Source organism: Artibeus jamaicensis, unplaced genomic scaffold, assembly GCF_021234435.1.
Source record: "Artibeus jamaicensis isolate MK-2021 breed Jamaican fruit bat unplaced genomic scaffold, CSHL_Jam_final contig_464, whole genome shotgun sequence".
NCBI lineage: Eukaryota > Metazoa > Chordata > Mammalia > Chiroptera > Phyllostomidae > Artibeus > Artibeus jamaicensis.
Window position 1 is genome coordinate 19,024,290 of NW_026521842.1, and position 18,672 is coordinate 19,042,961.

The 18,672-nt window shown below is 38.8% G+C and overlaps 1 protein-coding gene across 1 annotated transcript in view; it reads right to left on the bottom strand.

Moving 5' to 3' along the window:
• Positions 1 to 590: 590 nt before the first annotated feature.
• LRRC36 (leucine rich repeat containing 36) overlaps positions 591 to 18,672 on the bottom strand; it is a 57,555-nt gene continuing 39,473 nt past the window's right edge. The window contains exons 8-14 of the mRNA XM_037162730.2: positions 14,841 to 15,272; positions 11,629 to 11,918; positions 7,971 to 8,136; positions 6,906 to 7,051; positions 5,702 to 5,825; positions 3,418 to 3,532; positions 591 to 1,015 (exon numbers count right to left, since the gene is read on the bottom strand). Coding sequence (XP_037018625.2) covers positions 790 to 1,015; positions 3,418 to 3,532; positions 5,702 to 5,825; positions 6,906 to 7,051; positions 7,971 to 8,136; positions 11,629 to 11,918; positions 14,841 to 15,272 — 1,499 coding nt within the window. The 3' untranslated portion in view covers positions 591 to 789. The remainder of the gene's footprint in view (positions 1,016 to 3,417; positions 3,533 to 5,701; positions 5,826 to 6,905; positions 7,052 to 7,970; positions 8,137 to 11,628; positions 11,919 to 14,840; positions 15,273 to 18,672) is intronic.

The following is an 18,672-nucleotide window of genomic DNA, read 5'->3' on the forward strand; positions in this document are numbered from 1 at the left end:
CACACCTCCCAGGCTAGGATTGGTCTCCTGTTATATAGTCTTATGATATTGTGACCCACATCTTCCTTGCCCTGGATCCCTTTGGCGGCCCCAGATTCCCCCACTGTTTGCCAGAAAAGGCTCTGCTTATCCTCTACCTGTTTCCATGCTACTCATTCTGCAAGCTTCCACTCAAACAAGTCCTCATTGACACCTTCTCCCATTCCCCAGAGTAGGAATCTCCCCCCCTCCCAAATCTCTCTTTTTCTCTCTCCAGGACATCTTTAGGATTTCTTTAGACCTGCTTGGTACCAATACCAAGCTTAGAACTCTATCACATGAGTTTTTGCTTTTCTCTCTACTGAATCTCCAGGGTAGACACCAGATCTCATCACATGTTTACTATGATGGAAGAAACTCAAAATATGTTTGATGAACCAATCAATATGGATTCTCTGAAATTTCTTCTAACACGAAACACACCTGGTCATAGATGTTCTTTTTAAATATCCTACCACACAGTTTCAAGTGACAATTGGGAAAAATGTCTAGTGTTTTTTACTTTTCAACATTTTCTGTCAAATGTCTCTACGTGACACGATGCTAGGACAAAGTGCCCACTATTTCTGTGGGCAGAAGGAAAGAATGACTTGATGGGAGGGGACAAGAAGAGAAATAAAGAGAAGGACCAATACAATAATCAGAATAGATTTTTTTCTTCATATTTCGGGTAAATACCACCATACTGGTGGCAATGACACTGAGAGCCCCCTGTGGCTGGGAGGGAAGCTGCGGAGAAAGTGTTCAGTGCTAGCTCCATAAACTAGGCTCTGGGACAGAGTCTGAGACACTCTGTATTAGATACTGACCCGTGTCATGTGCCACTGGTGAGGAGGATGACAGCGTGCTTTTCCCAAAGGGTGGTGATCTCCCCAAATGATGGCTCTTCTCAGGAGGCAGGAGTGCTTTCCCAGAATAACCTTTTTGCTCTTTATTCAGCTGTTGCAGCAGATACTCATTCGTTACCACCAGGGATCTGAGGCATGGGGGAAAGGCAGACATGAAGTCATGAAAGCAGAGTAGATGCCATTCAGACCTGCGATGTTTGCTAAAGGCCAATATAAAATGAAGTAACATCTGTACATAGAAGAACTGTCCAATTTATGAGTGTGTTATTTTAAAAGCAGGCCGACAGTTTCTTTCTTCATTACAGCTCCTTTATGTCCCAGACTGACAAAAATAGTAACACGATTCACATTTTATACATTGTGACTGTTCTGTCCTTCCAGAGCACTTTCATGATGAGAAGCACTGGGAGACTGGCACCTGACCAGTCCTCCGATTTCTTTCTTCAAATATTAACTTCTGCTTCTTCTAATCTGTCCTGCCTCTACAATTAACTAGTGGTGCTAGTCATGGCTGGACTCTTGGACTCTGTATTACCATGGAATGTTAAAAGCCATTGGAGACTGGCAAAAAAATAAAAAAGATGCATGCACAATGCTATTTTTTTGCAATATTTGTAACAGCAAAATACTGTCAACCTAAATGCCCATCGATAAATAATTAAATAGACACACAATAGACTCCTATAACTATAAAAAGAAGTGAGAGCCCTGGCTGCTGTAGCTCAGTAGATTGAGCACGGGCCCGTAAAGCAAAGGGTCGCCGGTTCGATTCCCAGTCAGGGCACATGCCTGGGTTGCAGGCCAGGTCCCCAGTAGAGGACACATGAGAGGCAACCACATACTGATGTTTTTCTCCCCCTCTTTCTTCTTCCCTTCCCCTCTCTCTAAAAATAAATAAATAAAATATTTAAAAAAAAAGAAGTGAGAGCCAACTCTATACACCACTGTTAATTGATTGCTAAGATAAAATACTGAAGTATCACTATGCCTTTTTCTATATAATAGAATATCCCTGTACAAATACACACCCACACCTACAGGGGAAGGTTAGTAGGAAGGAAGGAAAGGATGAGGCGGCAGGCAAGGAAGCTAGATTTGTCTGCGCTTATCTAATTTTGTAGATATTAGACTTTGGAACCATGTAAATGTTTTACATAATTATAAAATAAGACTAAATCAAAATAAAAAAATTCTCTACAAATCAAAAGCAAATAGAAACAAATTGAACCTGTATTTTGAATTGATGGTTTAACAACACAGAGAAAAATTATTTCAAATTACTTTAAAATATAGCCATTTGGCCCTGGCTGGTGTGGCTCAGTGGATTGAGCACCTGGACTGCAAACCAAAGGGTCAATGGTTCAATTTCCAGTCAGGGCACCTGCCTGGGTTGCAGGCCAGGTCCCCAGTGGGGGGCATGTAAGAGGCAACTACACATTGATGTTTCTCTCCTCTTTCTCCCTCCCTTCCCCTCTAAAAATACATAAAATCTTAATCTCTATATCTATATCTATATCTGTATCTCTATCTATCTATCTATCTATCTATCTATCTATCTATCTATCTATCTATCTATAGCCATTTGACTGTTCATCACTAAAGAGGTATACCCTAATGTTCTCAAAGTGTGATTGTAGACCAGCTAATGCAGCATCACCTGGTAACCAATTACAAATGCAAATTCTCAGTTCCCAGCCCAGACCTGCTGAATCAGAAACCTTGGGGGGTGGGGCCCAGCAATCTGCATTTCAACAAGTTTTTCAGGTGAATCTGATGCACACCTGAGTTTCAGAACCATAATTTTATGCTACTTGTTCAACTTCTGTATATGTTTGAAATAATTATAATGAAATGTTTAAAAAAATTAAAAGGCCATAAGAATGGGTCTGGATCTAATCCTCTGAATATGAAGTTATTCCAAGTAAAATAAGGAAGTTTAAGGTTGAAGATTTGGGGATGGGATTCTTATATTTAAATTTCATTGAAAGTCCTAGTAAAGATGTTTGCCAAATCAAAATGTCCAGGGCGTCTCTCAATGTACCAATAGTCTTGAGGCTTCCTCTGATTTGTCTAGCCTGCATCATGAGGGTACTGTTCTTTGAAGAAGCTGATGCTATCTGAGCTCTTCTGAAGAAAACATATACATTGGATTCTCTCTGAGTGCCAACATATTTCTCTGTGACCAATGGCAGGCAAGCATTTTCCAGGAGAATCAGATGACTAATTTTAGGGGCACACAGTGACCAAGAAAAGCTAGCTGACTCAAACAAGGGTCCTGGTGGATCTAGGGGAAGCTACTTATTACTGAGGTGATGCAATTCACCAGTTCCATTAAAGGCATTTAATCCCTGCTGTCTCCCGGAAAACAGTACTTTGAGTCCTGAAGCTAGCTGGCCTAGATACAAATGGTTTACACATAAGATGGAATTAATTTGAGAAGTATATAGATTTTATCTTGCCAGTAAAACAAAGGACATAAAGGAAAATAAGCATCTGCTTCCAGAAGCCAGCTGGATAGACCCACTCCTACCTCTGACTTTCATGGAGAAGGGCCACTGTCTCTTCCAGCTTTTTCAGCTGGGCAAGCTCCTGGTTCAGGCAAACCACCTGCATGTTCAGCTGTTGGTTTTTGCGCAGAAGATCATCTACAAAAAATATAGTAGCCAGGGGTGAGCAGGATTCCAAGCAGCTGATCTTTGACCAAAGCCTGAGGACATCTTGAAGAATTGGGGACCCCCTCACTGCACCCACCTCCATGCTCTATTCATTGCTTCCCTTAGAGACAGCAGAATACTGGCAACAAACATCTGATTTAAAATGCAATCACTTACTATCGCATGTTAGTTCATTCTAGTGAATCTGGGATTCACTAGAGCTAATAATTCTGCCCCATAGCATTATTATGAGACACCTGTCCTCATTTAGCATAGCAACTCAACAAATATTAGGTCTCTCTGTATTCTCCATGTTAGTTTATGAATGTATGTCCTTTCCTCTCTATGGAGCATGTGAAAATATCTAGAACCGTGTGAGGCACATAGTAATAACTCAATGATTGCTTGCAGGAACTGAATTTATAACCAAGACACATAAGCAGTTCCCCAAATCTATTACCACTGCCTGCAATAATGATGTAGGTAAAAGCACAGGAACTCTGCTCCTAAGAAAGTCTCCTAGAACTGTACTTCTTAAACTTTAGCATGTTTACAGATCACCTGGGGGGGGGGCTTGTTAAAAAACACACTCTGATTCAGTAGGTCTGAGGTGAGGCCCAATAACCTACATGTCGAACAAGCTCCCCCGTGATGCTATTATGCTGATCTGTGAACCACACTTTGAGTACCAAGATTCTAGAAGGTAGAAAACAGGGCTGCAACAGGGGTATTTATCAGCAGTAAGCCAAAATCCAGCACTGGGCCTCATGGCTGATTGAAAGTAGGTATCTAAGTGAACAAACAATGACCTGTTTTCAGAGTAGGTAAGTGGAGATGCTTTGATTATTCAGGCTTGTAAAATCAGATAGTCATGAGACTGAACTCTGGAAATTCAGTACTGACTTCCAAATCAAGTTCCTGTGTAAACTGAAATGCCAATAATCTTTGTTTAGGGGTGATAAGACAGAGAGTTAAGTCAAGGGTAAATTCTATATAAAATACTAACCTAAACTATGCTAATAATATAGTACAAGTCAAAACTTTAAAAAGGTATTATTTTTCACTTATAACTATGGCAAAAATTAGAAAAAAAAAACAGTGTGGGCAAGAATAGAGTGGTTCAAATACACTCATTGCTGATGTGAGTATGAATTGAAAAACTTGTGAGGGGAGTGATTTGGCAATGTGTAACAAAAGCTTTATAAATGTCCATATCTTTTGACCCACTAATTCTACTAGTAGGAATGTCTCCTAAGAAAATAGTCTGAAATGTACACAAAGATTTATATACCTAGATATTAACAGCGGCATTAGCTATCGTGGTGTAAATATTAGGACTCTCAGTTCCACTGGAAGGGAAGAAGGACAATTTCAGAGAAACGTTTTCATTCTCAAGTCTTTTCTTTCATTTCAGGTCTTTGAACGTTTCAAAATTCTTCAAAATTATTTACATTATTAACAATAGCAGCTTTGTTTATAATAGCTAACATTAAAAACAACTATGTAGAGGACTAGATAGATAAGATATATTTGTGTAACATTACAGGAAGTGCCTATACTGTTGAATTAGTAACATTAGGGTACAGAACCCAGTAGGTGATTGTCTAGGGTAGAGAGTGGGGGGAACTGCGCCAGAGTCTGAGAGAACTTTCTGGAGTAGCAGAAATGTTCTGTATTTAATTAGGATGGAATTAAATGAGTATATATTTGTCAAAACTCATCAAACTTAAAACATGTGCTTTGTTGTATGTAAATTTTTTGTAAAAATCAAGACACAAATTTTAATTTTGAGTTCAAAATAAATATACAGGAGTATGGTGAAAGAAAATATACCCAAAACACTAATGGTAGTTACTGCTGGATAGTGGAGTTTTATTTTCCTTATATTTTTCAAAATTTCTATAAAGAATACCATCTTCTGCTATAGTTAGGAAAAACAAGTATCATTCTCAAAAATAATAATAATGTTTGTACTTGCTTTACAATGACAAAAAGCTCCATCTGGTGACTCAAGCCACCTGCATTATTAGAACTCTCTGAGGCAAGGTGATGGTTTCCATTCAGGAAGCCATGTGGCTCTACACAGTGAAGCTGATGAAATGGGCCGTCTATAACAAAAACTGTCTTGGGACACACCACAATCTGCTCTCCTGAACTTACCATATGTGTGGGGTTGGTGCCCACTCACAATTGAGGTGGCAGCACCTTCCTCCAACTGCTGAATTTTTTCTGATAAAATGAGGTTTTCCTCCAGCACTCTGACCAGTTTTTGCTTCAAACTTTCCTTTGGATCAGTGAACAAAGTACAAACACATTAAGAATCTGAAATTCTAAGGAGTGCTTTTAGAAGACTGAAAGAATCCTTCCTCTGTTTAGTGATACACTGAATGGAGGTCAGCATCTCTTCTCACTAAAATTTTAATTCATTAATAAACATAGTTCGGCCCTGGCCGGTGTAGCTCAGTGGATTGAGCTCGGGCCTGCAAACCAAACAACTACAGTTCGATTCCCAGTCAGGGCACATGCCTGGGTTGCAGGCCAGTTCCCAGCAGGGATGCACAAGAGGCAACCATACATTGATACTTCTCTCCCTCTCTCCTTCCCTTCCCCTCTAGGGATAAATAAATAAAATCTTTTAAAAAAAGATGCAATAACTAATGGATGTTTTTCTCCCTCTTCTTCTTCTCCCTCCCTTCCCCCTCTCTAAAAATAAATAAATAAATTTTAAATTAAAAAAAAAAACATAGTTCAAGTGCAGCAAATTTATCACACGGAGTTGCAATTTTTCCTGTGAATTATCCACTGTTTTGGCAGAACAAGTGGTCATTTTGAGAAGTGGCCAGCATTCTGAGTCACCTATCTAAAGATTGCAAAAACTGAACTTGATGTCTGAAAACCCTCTAATGTTAAGAAAAAGGGAAAAAAGACTAAGGATATGAGTCCCTTCTTCTTCTCCCAGAGCTAGCAGCCCGATAGTCAGACTGGCCCCTGGCTCAGGGCTGTCTGCTCCATCAGAAGGGGAGAAAGACAATCCCAGAGATATTTACTCTCTCTCACCAAAATCATACCATGACCTTCAAGGCCATGGTCCTAGACACTTTCACTCAAGGGTCTTTTTTTCCCCTTCCATTTCATGCCTTTCTTTAGAATTTTTGGATGAGGGCTGAGATTAAGGAGTCATCCTTCAGAACCTCTGAGTTGTCCCTGTCCTGGCAAGTTCTGTTTTCCTGATTTGCCCAGAATGTATTTGGGTACAGGAACATCATGGTATTGATGCTCTCTATGGTAGAGGGCTATTCTAGTCTTGCTGCTTCATCCTCTTCTGGTAAAAGAAAAGTAGGAAAGGGAGATGAAAGAGGCATACCATGTCATTAGGGACCACCTGCCCCGCCTCCTTCAGTTCCATCTCCCTCCTGCGCAAGGCTTTTGTTGCATCTTCAGGATGTGAGCGACACCACTGCTGAGAAGGAGCAGGGACTACCAAAGTCAGAAGCAAATCTCGGGCAGGACCTGCCAAAAATTCAGGTTGGGCACACAGGCCAATCTTAAAAGCTAAAGCACAGAATTCCTAGCCAATAATTTACCAGCTCTGTAGGACAAATCGAGTAATCTGTCTTTTTACAAGAATGTAGTAAGTGGCTGTGAAAGGTGTTTCATGATAGATAAGGAATTACGTCCCATACCCTCTGTGGTGGAACACAGCAGACCCTCCCGAATGCAGGCTCTGCGCTATTTTCTAGTCACCAGGGAGTGGCTCCCGAGGATAATTTCTTACAAAACGAGAGCAAAGAGTCACTGTGGGAATGAGAGTGACCATTTGGGCTAAGATTTCTTTTCCTGTATGTCCCTCTGGTAATTAAAAAAAAGTTAAGCCCAAATAACTGAAGTTTCTAGTTTTTACTTAAACATTTTCCACTACCAAAAGCTCCCTGAATTCTTCTCACATTAGACAACAAATAAACATATGGGAGCAACATTTGCAAAACTGGTTTTCCCCAAGTTCCTTAAAAAAAAAAAACCCTAAAAAGAGTCCAGGTCACTTAGTCATTTGAGTTTTTCAAATAATAACATTTCAACAGGCATCTCAGAACTCTGATGATCAAGCCCAGTTCCTACTGTACTTATTACTGGCACTTTCCTAAGGATTATAAAATCCTTTTATAACTATGAACATGACCACACTGTATCTTACACGTCCCATCGCTCTACATGTTACCTGAAGGCTACCAAAAAATTATAGGAGGAACAAAATAATTGGTACATGACAGAAAAAGCACTGATAAATAAAATGAAGGGAAGAAGATTGTGAGAAAAATGCAGTTTTCAACTGCTGTGTTACTGAACAATTTTGGTAAGTGATCAAGAAAACAATCCTTGTAGAGCAGAAGCAAGGTTGGAGCCCTTGTCCCAAAACTGAGAAGACACTTACCGAGAAACTTCTTATTAAGGAGGAGGGAGCCAGGGCCAGTCCAGTGCTTATCCACGAGCTCCAAAAGCTGTCTGAGGACAGTGGCCACATGGGAGGTTCTGGCAGAGATCTGGGGACTGTGGTTTCCTGGCAAACCATGCAAACTGCCCAGGTCACTAGAGAGAGGCTCAAGAAAAAAAACACCCAACCATTTGTCATTCTCACACAAGAGAAACAAGAATCCAAACATTTAAAGTGTTAACCTTAAAAAAAATTATTTATTGGTGTTAGACTGAGGACGGGGAGAGGGGGATGGAGGGGAGGTGGGGGGGGAAGGAGGGAGGAAGGAAGGGAGAGGGGGAGGGAGAGAGAGAGAGAGAAACATCGCTTTGTTGTTCCACTGTACGCATTCCTTGGTTGATTCTCGTATGTGCCCTGACTGGGGGTCAAACCAGCAATCCTGGCATATCAGGACGATGTTCTAATCAACTGAGCTACTCCGCCAAGTCCCTCAGTGTTGACATTTAAGAAAAAGCAAACAATAAGATGATGTCATCTTTCAGTTTAGATTTGAATAGAACATTATTTATGTCCAGGACAAATACAATAATATAGTCAAGAATAGTTTTAAAGATAACAGTATCTTCTATCATAATTTTCTGTAGAGATTTTCAGAAGAAAACAAAAATTGTATTGATACTTACATTATTGGCTCAATATATTATGCTATGTAATAAGAAATGATGAAACTGCAGGATATTTTTTTAAAGTTATATATCATAAAATAAAGTGAGGAGTAACTGATTAATATTATAAGTCATAATAAGCTTATATTTAGTATATTAATATATAATAATATAAATATCCTATAACATTTTATATTTTTAAAAGATCTTGTTTATTTATTTTTAGAGGGAAAGGGAGGGATAGAGGGAGAGAAACATCAATGTGTGGTTGTGTCTCATGCACCCCCTACTGGGGACCTGGCCTGTATAACCCAAGCATGTGCCCTGACTGGAAATCGAACCAGAAACCCTTTGCTTTGCAGGCTGGCACCCAATCCACTGAGCCACACCAGCCAGGGAAGTTTTTTTTTAATGTTAAATGTTATTGTTGGACCCATAGATATGTATAAAGGTAGATCTGTCCAGTACAATTCACAGTTTTTTTATTCATTCAAATATGAGTAAACAAATATACAGACATACATCTTAATGAGTTTAAAAATTATAAATTTTACTGGACAGAGCTATCTGCCAATCTTTTCTGTAGGGTCTCATGGACTTCAAGAAAGCTGATATATATTAAAATAGCCAAATTAGTTTTTAATCTTTGGCTCTTTTGATATAAAAAGCTATAGATGATTAACCAGCTAATGCTGTTATATCTGACAATCGTGAAGCAGAATGCTAAAGTCAGTCATGTTTGTGTGATTTGAGTCACACATCTGGCCTGTGGTTAATAGGAAAAGGCATTACAAATGGGATAAGCATTTATTCAACAGACCTGCACTGAGCATTGATCATATATATGCACTGAAAGTTCTGTGTAAGGACTGTGAATAAATGAAGAGCTAAAAAACGAGGTCCTTTAAGAAGCTAATGACCCAGTTGGGGGGAAAAAGTCATAGGAAGTCTGGTTATATCACAAGGCCACTTTAGAAGAACTTGTCAAAAATGAGTATTTATTGTCCTTGGTTTTTCACGTATTGGTAATTGTGTGTGTGTGTGTATGTGTGTATCAAGAAATAACTTGGAAACATATTTGCCTTTACAGATTTTCTCTCATTTGTCACAATGTGGTGAGAGTTGGGAATAACATTTATAAACTTTGGAATAATTTTGTTAATTATTATGTTTTTTTAATTTTTAGCAAATTATGGCTCATGGCTTTTAAAGAATTATTTTTTATCTTCACCCAAGGACATGCTTATTTTATTTTATTTAAATTGTTTTATTAATTTTAGAAAGAGGGGAAGGGAGGGAGGAAGAGGAAGAGAAACATCAATGTGAGAGAGAGATAACATTGATGGGTTGCTTCTTGCACAAGTCCCAACTGGGGACCAAAACTGCGACCTGGGCATATGTGCCCTGGCTGGGAATTGGACCCACAGCCTTTCAGTTTATGGGATGATGTTCTAACCAACTAAGCCACATCAGCCAGGGCATGGCTTATAGCTTTAAAAAATAAATTTTAATAATTTGCCTATGATTCTGAAATCAGTTGGTCAAAAATAAATTTTCTAATCACAAGTTCATGTTCATTTTAATGTAGGTATCATGGGATTATTTTTAATAACCTTAAAAATATTTTTTAGCAATTTTCTGATATATACCTTTTAAGAAACTGAACAGTTTATTTCTTTTATATTTACATCCAAGTAGCTCTTTTACAGCTTTTCATATAAAGAAAAATAGTGTCTAACAAAAAACCAAAGGAATTTGAGTTTTTAAGACTGTCCAAAAGAGTGCATTGAGATTTTAATTCCTATCTTAACAATGTATATGAAGTAGAGGTGAAAAAATTTCCTAGGACATGTCTTATTAATATAGCATCCCAAATATTTTAACTGTTCCTGTACCTGTACTCTAATTACATTAACACACAGTGCTCTTGTCTGGAAAAATAGGTATCCAGGGGGTGAAAATGGGGAAAAAAGGACCCAAAAGCCAAGAAAGTATTACAAGACTGCCCCCTTTGGTGACCAAAAATTACGGCCACCTTTGAAGTTTTAAAAACTGAATAGAAAGTATTTAAAGAGTAAAAAAAAAAAAAAAAAATCAAACTTGTAAACACATGCCAGTGTGCAAAAAGATTTCTCAAAACTGAGAAATAAGTGACTAGAAATAGCTGTTCTTGACCAAATCTCGTTTCCCAATAGGACAGTACATTTTTAAAATAACAAATGATTCATTTGACAAAGGATCATGGGTTCCAAGAAAGAAAGGACCCTGAGAGCTGAGGTTCCTTTAAATAAAGAGAAAAGGCTTCATGATGGAAGTGGAACACCCCCCCCCAAAATTAATACTCAAATAAATGAGAGGAGAGTACAGGCATTCTTTCCAGATGACGTGTGCAAAAGCCGTGACGAAACTTAGCTAGAGTGCAAACTGAAAAACAATGAAGTTCTATTGTACACCACTATCATTCTATAATTTTATAAAATGAACTATATTATATATGTGGAAAATGTTCTTGATTTGTTGTTCATTCTCTGAACCACTCTTAGCTAAAAATAGCTTGGATAATCTAATTCATTTTCTGCCTGCTGCTATTTTTGGGAAAAAATTGTAATGACTTTAAGTTCTAGACAGAAAAGTGATGCTTTTTAAAGAAATGTCTCAAACCAGTTAGTTACTTGTGGCCAAAGCAATTCCTTCCTGTGGTAAACACTGTCCTCCACTTGTTATTATCAAAGTACTTCCTCACAATGTCTATGCTCTGGAAGTAGATTCTCCCTGTGATGAAAATGAAGAAATGTGGCAGAAGGAGAATGACTTTCCCAAGGGCAGAAGAATTACAGGCTTTGGCCTGGCAGTATTAAGCACTGGCCTCAGAAAATCCCCTTGAATTTCTAGCACTCTTGGTCAGAACCACCGCCATCCCTAAAAAAACCCCCGTTCTGATTTTGAAACATCTGAGGTGTTTCATTCACGAGCACAAACAAGCCAACACTTGCCTCGCTGCAGGTAGCATCTCTGAAACCGTGCTTTGGATTCAGTGTGGCAAGGATATTGTCTTTTCGTTTGAATCCTCTCCTCGATGGGCTTAATGACCTCTTGGTCAAACTCTCTCTGTTTTCTGAAGTCGCAGTAGGCAACAGCAGTGTGCGTAGAGAGTCTCCCAGGACAGAGTTGTTTGGGAAAGAACCATGTGCTGGTGTTAAATCCCTGAGGCCGGTGGGTAATTGTTGCTCTACATTGACCAGCATAGCAGGGTCACTGTTGAAATGGGTTGTGGCATACAGATCTGTGAAGGAAACAGTCTGGGAGATGAACCCGCCCTTCAACTCTCCCGTATCTCACTTCCATCCTTAACCCGCCTGGAGTCCAAGGGTCATACTCTCTCTAATAGGTACCCTCAATTCTCTGGATCCTTTCTTCTTCCACCTGACAAAACCCCAACTCTGGTTAACTCAATTGTCCACATACTCCAGGCTTACACCAGAGCAGTGGAAAGTGGCTGGAGAATAACATGCATTTCTTCACACCATCTTCACTTTAAATTTATGACACTATCTTTTTTTAAAAGATTTTATTTATTTATTTTTAAAGAGAGGGGAAGGTAGGGAGAAAGAAAGGGAAAGAAACAGCAATGTGTGGTTGCCTCTCGCACACCCCCTACTGGGGCCCTGGTCTACAACCCAGTCATGTGCCCTGACCAGGAATTGAACCAGCAACGATTTGGTTTGCAGGCTGGTGCTCAAGCCACCCAGCTACACCAGCCAGGGCTTATGACACTATCTTAACTGGGCCCTTGTAATGCCCAGCTATCCTAATATATTTCTCCAGTCAATTTACTATTCTCTTTTTGAGATGACTATTTCACATCTCTCTTCTCCTCACACTTCCAACATCATCTCCTTTCTCCACTGTCAGGTGCAGATCTCTTTATTTCCCTGAGAAAAACAGGCAATAAGAGGAAACATGTAGCCCTGGCTGGTATGGCTCAGTGGATTGAGCACTACCGTGCAAACCAAAGGGTCACCGGTTTGATTCCCAGTCAGGACACATACCTGAGTTGCAGGCCAGGTCCTCAGATGGGGGACACATGAGAGGCAACCACACATTCATGTTTCTCTCCCTCCTTCTCCTTCCCTTCCCCTCTAACAATAAATAAATAAAATCTTAAAAAACCCAAAACAATGAGACATCTATGTGATTCCACCACTAAATCTACATATTCACGTATTTGTATGCATAAATTCTCTGAATTCCTTTCTGTTACAACAGTTGAACCGTCTGTGTTTCATCTAAGGCCAACCTCCACTGGTGCACTGGATCCCTTCTCCTCTTGTCTAAGGATTTTTCTCATAATATTCCCTTTTCTCTCCTGCATCATCAGTTTTCCCTCTACTGGACCATCTCCATCACGATTTCCTTAATCTCATCCCCCCCACCCTCCAGCTACAGTTCCATTTCTCGGCTCTCTTTCACTGAAAAACTCCTTGAAGAGGTTGCATATATTCAGTAACATTGCCTCTCTGCATTCTTTCTCGAATTCACCTCAGTAAGGCTCTTCTTAACTACAACTCTCCCGAAGCTTCTTACTAATGCATTGCCAAACACTGCAATCACTTCTCAGTCCCAGGCTCACTCCCTCTCTATTAAAGACACCTGACCCGATATTGATCACTCTCTCTTCCTTGAAACATGTTTTTCATTTGGCTTCCAGGACACCACTCCCTCTTGATTTTCCTTCTCCGACCTTACTGGCTGCTACTTTCTCTCCCTGCTGGTTTCTGTTCATCTACTGGATTTCTAATTGTTGAAGGGCTCAGGATTGGTCTCAGATCTCTTTTCTAAGTTACTCCTTAGGTGGAATCTTATCCAGTCTAGTTTTAATGCCAGCCATACTTTTAATTCCCTGAACTCAAGACTAATATGTCTAATTATCCAATTGGCATCTCTGGGAAGTTTTATTTGGCACCTCAAATTTAAGATGTCTAAGACAAAATTCTTGATATCTACCCTAAAATCTGTCCCACTCTTTTATATTTTAGTGAGTGAGAGCTCCATTTTTCCAGTTATTCGAACTCAAAACCTGGTCATCCTTGACCTTCTTTCTCTCACACTTCATCCTCAGTCCAGAAAATCATGGGATGTTATCTTCACAACATATTCAGAAGCAAAACTCACTACTTCTACTACTAGATATCTTCTTAAATGGTTTTCTGCCATTGCTCCCAATTTTATATTCTCAACCCAAAAGCTACAGTAATTCTTAAATTAGATCATGTCACTCTGCTACTACAAACTCTCCATTCTTATCTCACCCAGAGTAAAAGTCTGACTACTTGCTTCCTCTATCCCCTTCTCCTCACTCACTCTGATGCGGCCATCACTGGCCTCCTTGTTGTTCCTTGAACATGCTAAACATGTTTCAGCCTCAGAAACTTTGCACTTACCATTTCCACTGTCTAGAAAGTTCTTCAGTTATCCACATGGCTTGTACTCTTACTTCATTGAAGTCTCTACTTTTATTATTATATCTTATCAGAGAAACTTTCCCTGACTATTCTAAAACATCACCTCCCCCTTATTATACTCTATACCCTTAAATCCTTTTTCCTCACAGCACTTATAATAACCTAAAATACATTTATATGCTAACTTGTTCACCATCTGTCTTATCTTCTTTAGAATGGAAGCTCCATGAAAGTAAGGACATTTTTTACAATGGTAAAATATATGTGGAACTTTATTTTTATTTGCTACTTCATCTGCAGAGCTAGAACATTATCTGGCATATAACAGGTATTCAATAAATTTTGTTTAGTATATTTATGAATAACTAAAGAGGGTGTCTCCAACACTCACCCTGAAACTAGCTTTTTCTGAAAAAGTAACTCAGAATGGAAGTGACTGTGGTCAGAGAAGACTAGATGCTACTAGAAATACGTCCTGGGTTGCTATTTCATGAAAATAACATATATGTAGCTCATAGGTCTTCAATATATTTCTATAACATATCTCACATTTTTCTAATATATCTATCATCTTAAATTCATACCCTACAGATTTCTGGAGGTTCCATGTACTGTTGGCAACTCTGAAATACAAATTAAGTAATGCTAATGCAATTTAAAAAATATTAATTCCAAAATTTCCAGTTATACCTTCCATTTTAATATCTATGAATAAGGCCTATAAATTGACAGGAAGCTATTACCTGAACTAAGTTTCAAAAGCCTTCCAGTGCTGGAGTCAGGGTTGGACAGAGAGGTCAGTAAATCTCCACAGGAATGGGATGTGGTAGCCTTCACGTCATTTGAAGGCTTTATGCTATATTCGCGGTAGTTCTTGCTTCTCTGAGGCCTTTTACCAAGACTTCCATGAAGGGATAGAGTTTGAGAATAATTTTCCAGACCAACATCTGATGATAACTGATAGGGATGAATCTGGCTAGAATCACCCACATCTAGGCGTTTACCCAGTAAGGCATCATGGGTAAGCTGATACGTATCAGATTTCGGTATCATGTCCTTTTCTGGAGAAGAACCAGAAGACTTATTGTCCACAAAAGATGATATTCGGTACCCTTCTCTAGCCATCTTCTCTGGGGATCGGACTGTGGGCTGGCGAGGCGAGTAGTGTCTGAATTCTAACCCCCACAAAAGGGAAAAAAAAGAAGAGCAAAATACAATGAGAACTCTTCTTGGCACAGTTAGGGTACCTCTCTACATTGGACATACCTCTGTCTACCAAAAAACTTCTCAGGAAGGTGGTTTATAATTTTGATAAATGACAGTATAAAATGATGAAAGGACTTCTACATGGAACAACAATACACACACAAAAAAACATGTTAGATATTATCTAAATAGTAAAGCATCTGTAACATTCTGGAGATAAAGTTCATGTCAACCTAATCCCCTAGGAATTTCTTCCCAAAACTATAGTGTCAGAGTTTTCTGGACACTGTTTTCACATTAAAAAATCCAATGCACCCCCACGTGACAATAGTTGGCAGGTCTATGATTTCATAGACTCTCCAAAATAAAGCTAAGCTCACTCCCACCCCCAGAGGTTCTAGGTTCACACACTGGGAACCACTATCCTAAGCCAATTCAACTGCAGGGAACGAACCTGTGAAAATTTCTAATCTAGCTATAAATCACTTGTCTTGGACAGCTGTATCTGTCATCCCCCAAAAGCCTCAGAGTGGGGCAAGTAGAGTAGTAGACAGACAGAGAAGTCTTTGTGTTCTTTGGGGCGTCTTTCAGAGCTGCACATGCTTAAAGGGCTTCCTTAGGGAAGAAAAAATGCTGTATCTGAGTTAATCACATTAACTTAAAAAAAGTGGAACCAAGTATAGGTCTATAGGACCTAAAAGAGTATCAGTGTTTCACCCAGGGCCAGCCTACACAGTGAGGGAAAGGTTGTAGAACAATATCTTTACATAACAAAAAGAATCTAAGAACAAGGAATAAAATCAGATAATTCAGACTGTTCCTACTGTTGAAGATATTTAAAAAGTAGGATGATATATGTTCTTAAAAGCATAAAAGAGCTAGTGAGGAATTTATAGGCCAAATTCTAGGAATTGGCAAGAACTCATATGAGAGGGGTACCCCCCAAAATGGAATTTATTTATAAGAAATTGTTTATTTACTGTTAGATGTTCAAACTTCAGTCACCTTCAAAGGACTCCCCATTTGATGTAGTACACCAATCAAGATGTTTTTTCCACTGCTCAAAACAGTTTTTGAACTTGTCGATTTTGATGTCTTTTAGTGCTTCTGCTGGTTTTTGCTCACCTCTTCCACATCGGCAAAGCATTTCCCTTTGAGGACTTTTTTCATCCAGGAAACCAAACCAGTCACTCGGGATGAGATTAGGGAATAGGGGGGGTAGGGCACAGGAGTCATGCTCTTTTTGGTCAAAAACTGCTGAATACTCACTGTGGTATGGGCAGGTGCACCCGTAAATCACCCACCATGAAATGTGCAAACGCATTTAAAGAATTATCAAAAAAGTTCACTGAAGCCCAACACAACCTCTCACAACAACACCAGCTGGTAAACTGATACAGATGGGTTCCTAGAACACTCAGCTATCTGGGAAAGCTTGTACTACAACAGGCCCACCCTCCAGAAGATAATTGTGATTTTTGGGGGGTCCCTCCTCATAGAGGTAAGTCTAGCACTTAAAGTCACTTTTATCCTAAGGAATTTTAGGGTAACAGGGCTAGAAGTCCAAGTCCAGAGTCCATTCATGGTGAAGAGTAGACAAACCATCCCATACACCTGCCCCACAATCACATTAAGATGGAACTGTGAGCAGAATATAACCTTCAGAGTAAAGGTGAACTGGAACTAAACCAGCCCTTGTACTGGCTAATAATCCAAGTTTACATCATCTGGGTGGTCTAAGAAACCTCAAGCCTTAAGTCTGGATTAAGATGTTCCCAAAATAATAGTGCCCCAGGCCCCTGGTAGAAGGAAATGAAAATCTGATCTGGAAAAGATACCTTCATGCAAAATTTAAAATAATTCCTATATCTAATTTTTTAAATATAATAGTCAGCAAACAGCCCTAACAAACAAACAAAAAAGGAAATAAGACAACACAAATGAGAATGAGTAGAAAAAACAGACAACAAACACCGACTCACAAAAACTTCAGATACTGGAGTTAACAGATGTAGCCTCTACAACAGATATGTTTATTATGTTTAAAGAAATATACATTAAAAAAGAAATATAAAATAAATGAAATATTCTGCTTATAAGAAAGTGACACAGCAGATTTAAAAGAGAACCAAATCAAATTTATAGAACTGAAGAAGAAAGCAGTGGAAATTAAGAACGCAGCAGGAATCAGGTGAGACACAACTGAAGAGAATGTTAGTGAACTTAAAGATGTTTCAGAGGGATTATCCAGAATGCAGACCACACCAAAAAAAGATGAAAAGATATAAATGAATAAGAAACAAAGAGAACAAAGTGAAAATCACTGACATATATTTATTTTTTCAAGAGTCTCAGAAAGACAAGAAAAATTGGACACAAACACTATTTGAAACATTTCCCAGAACTGCCCTGACTGGTATAGCTCAGCTGGTTGGGCACTGTTCCACAAAGTCAAAGGTTGCTAGTTAGATTCCCGGTCAGGGCACATGCCTCAGTTGTGGGCCAGTCCCCAGTCGGGGCATGTGCAAGAGGCAACCAATTGATGTTTTTCTCCCTCTTTCTCCCTCCCTTTCCTCTCTCTAATAGTAAATAAAAAAGAAATTTAAAAAAAGAAACATTTTCCACAACTATTGATAGCAAGGCACAATCCATAGATTCAAGTGTAATAAACACTGAGTAGGACAAAAAGAAATCCACATGATGGTGAAACTACAGAAAATCAAAGACAAATGGAAAATCTTAAAAAGCAGCCAGAGAAAAAAAAAGACAGATTATCCTTGCAGGAGTGACAGACTTCCAGCTGACTTCTCAAAAGCAGCTACAAAAGGCAGAACACAGTGGAACACCTTCAATATTCTGCCAACCTAGAAATTTATACCCAGCAAAAATACCCTTTAACAATGATGATGAAATAGAGGCATTTTCAGACAACAAAGAATGGAAGAGTTCATCTTCAGGAGACTAAAGGAAATTCTACAAAATGTACTATAAGCTAGAAGAAAATGCTCTCAGAAGGGAAATCTGAGATGAAAAAAAGAAATGAAGAGCAAACAAAGTAGATAAATTAAAATGAACATTGACTGTATAAAAATATCTTATGGGCTTTAAAAAATATAAAGAATTAAAATCCATAACAGTATACATAAATCAGGGGGATTAAAAGGAGTAAAGTACTTTAAGGTATTTGAATTATCCAAAAGTTAAGGTACTGATTAATTTTTAAATTGTGTAAGAACACATATTATAGTTTTGAAAATAATACTAAAAGTGTAGAAACAGTACATAATTTATAAATTAGTAGAGGGGAAAATGGATGAATAAAAACAATAAATCCAAAAGATGGCAGGAAAGATAAGAAAAAGAAACAAG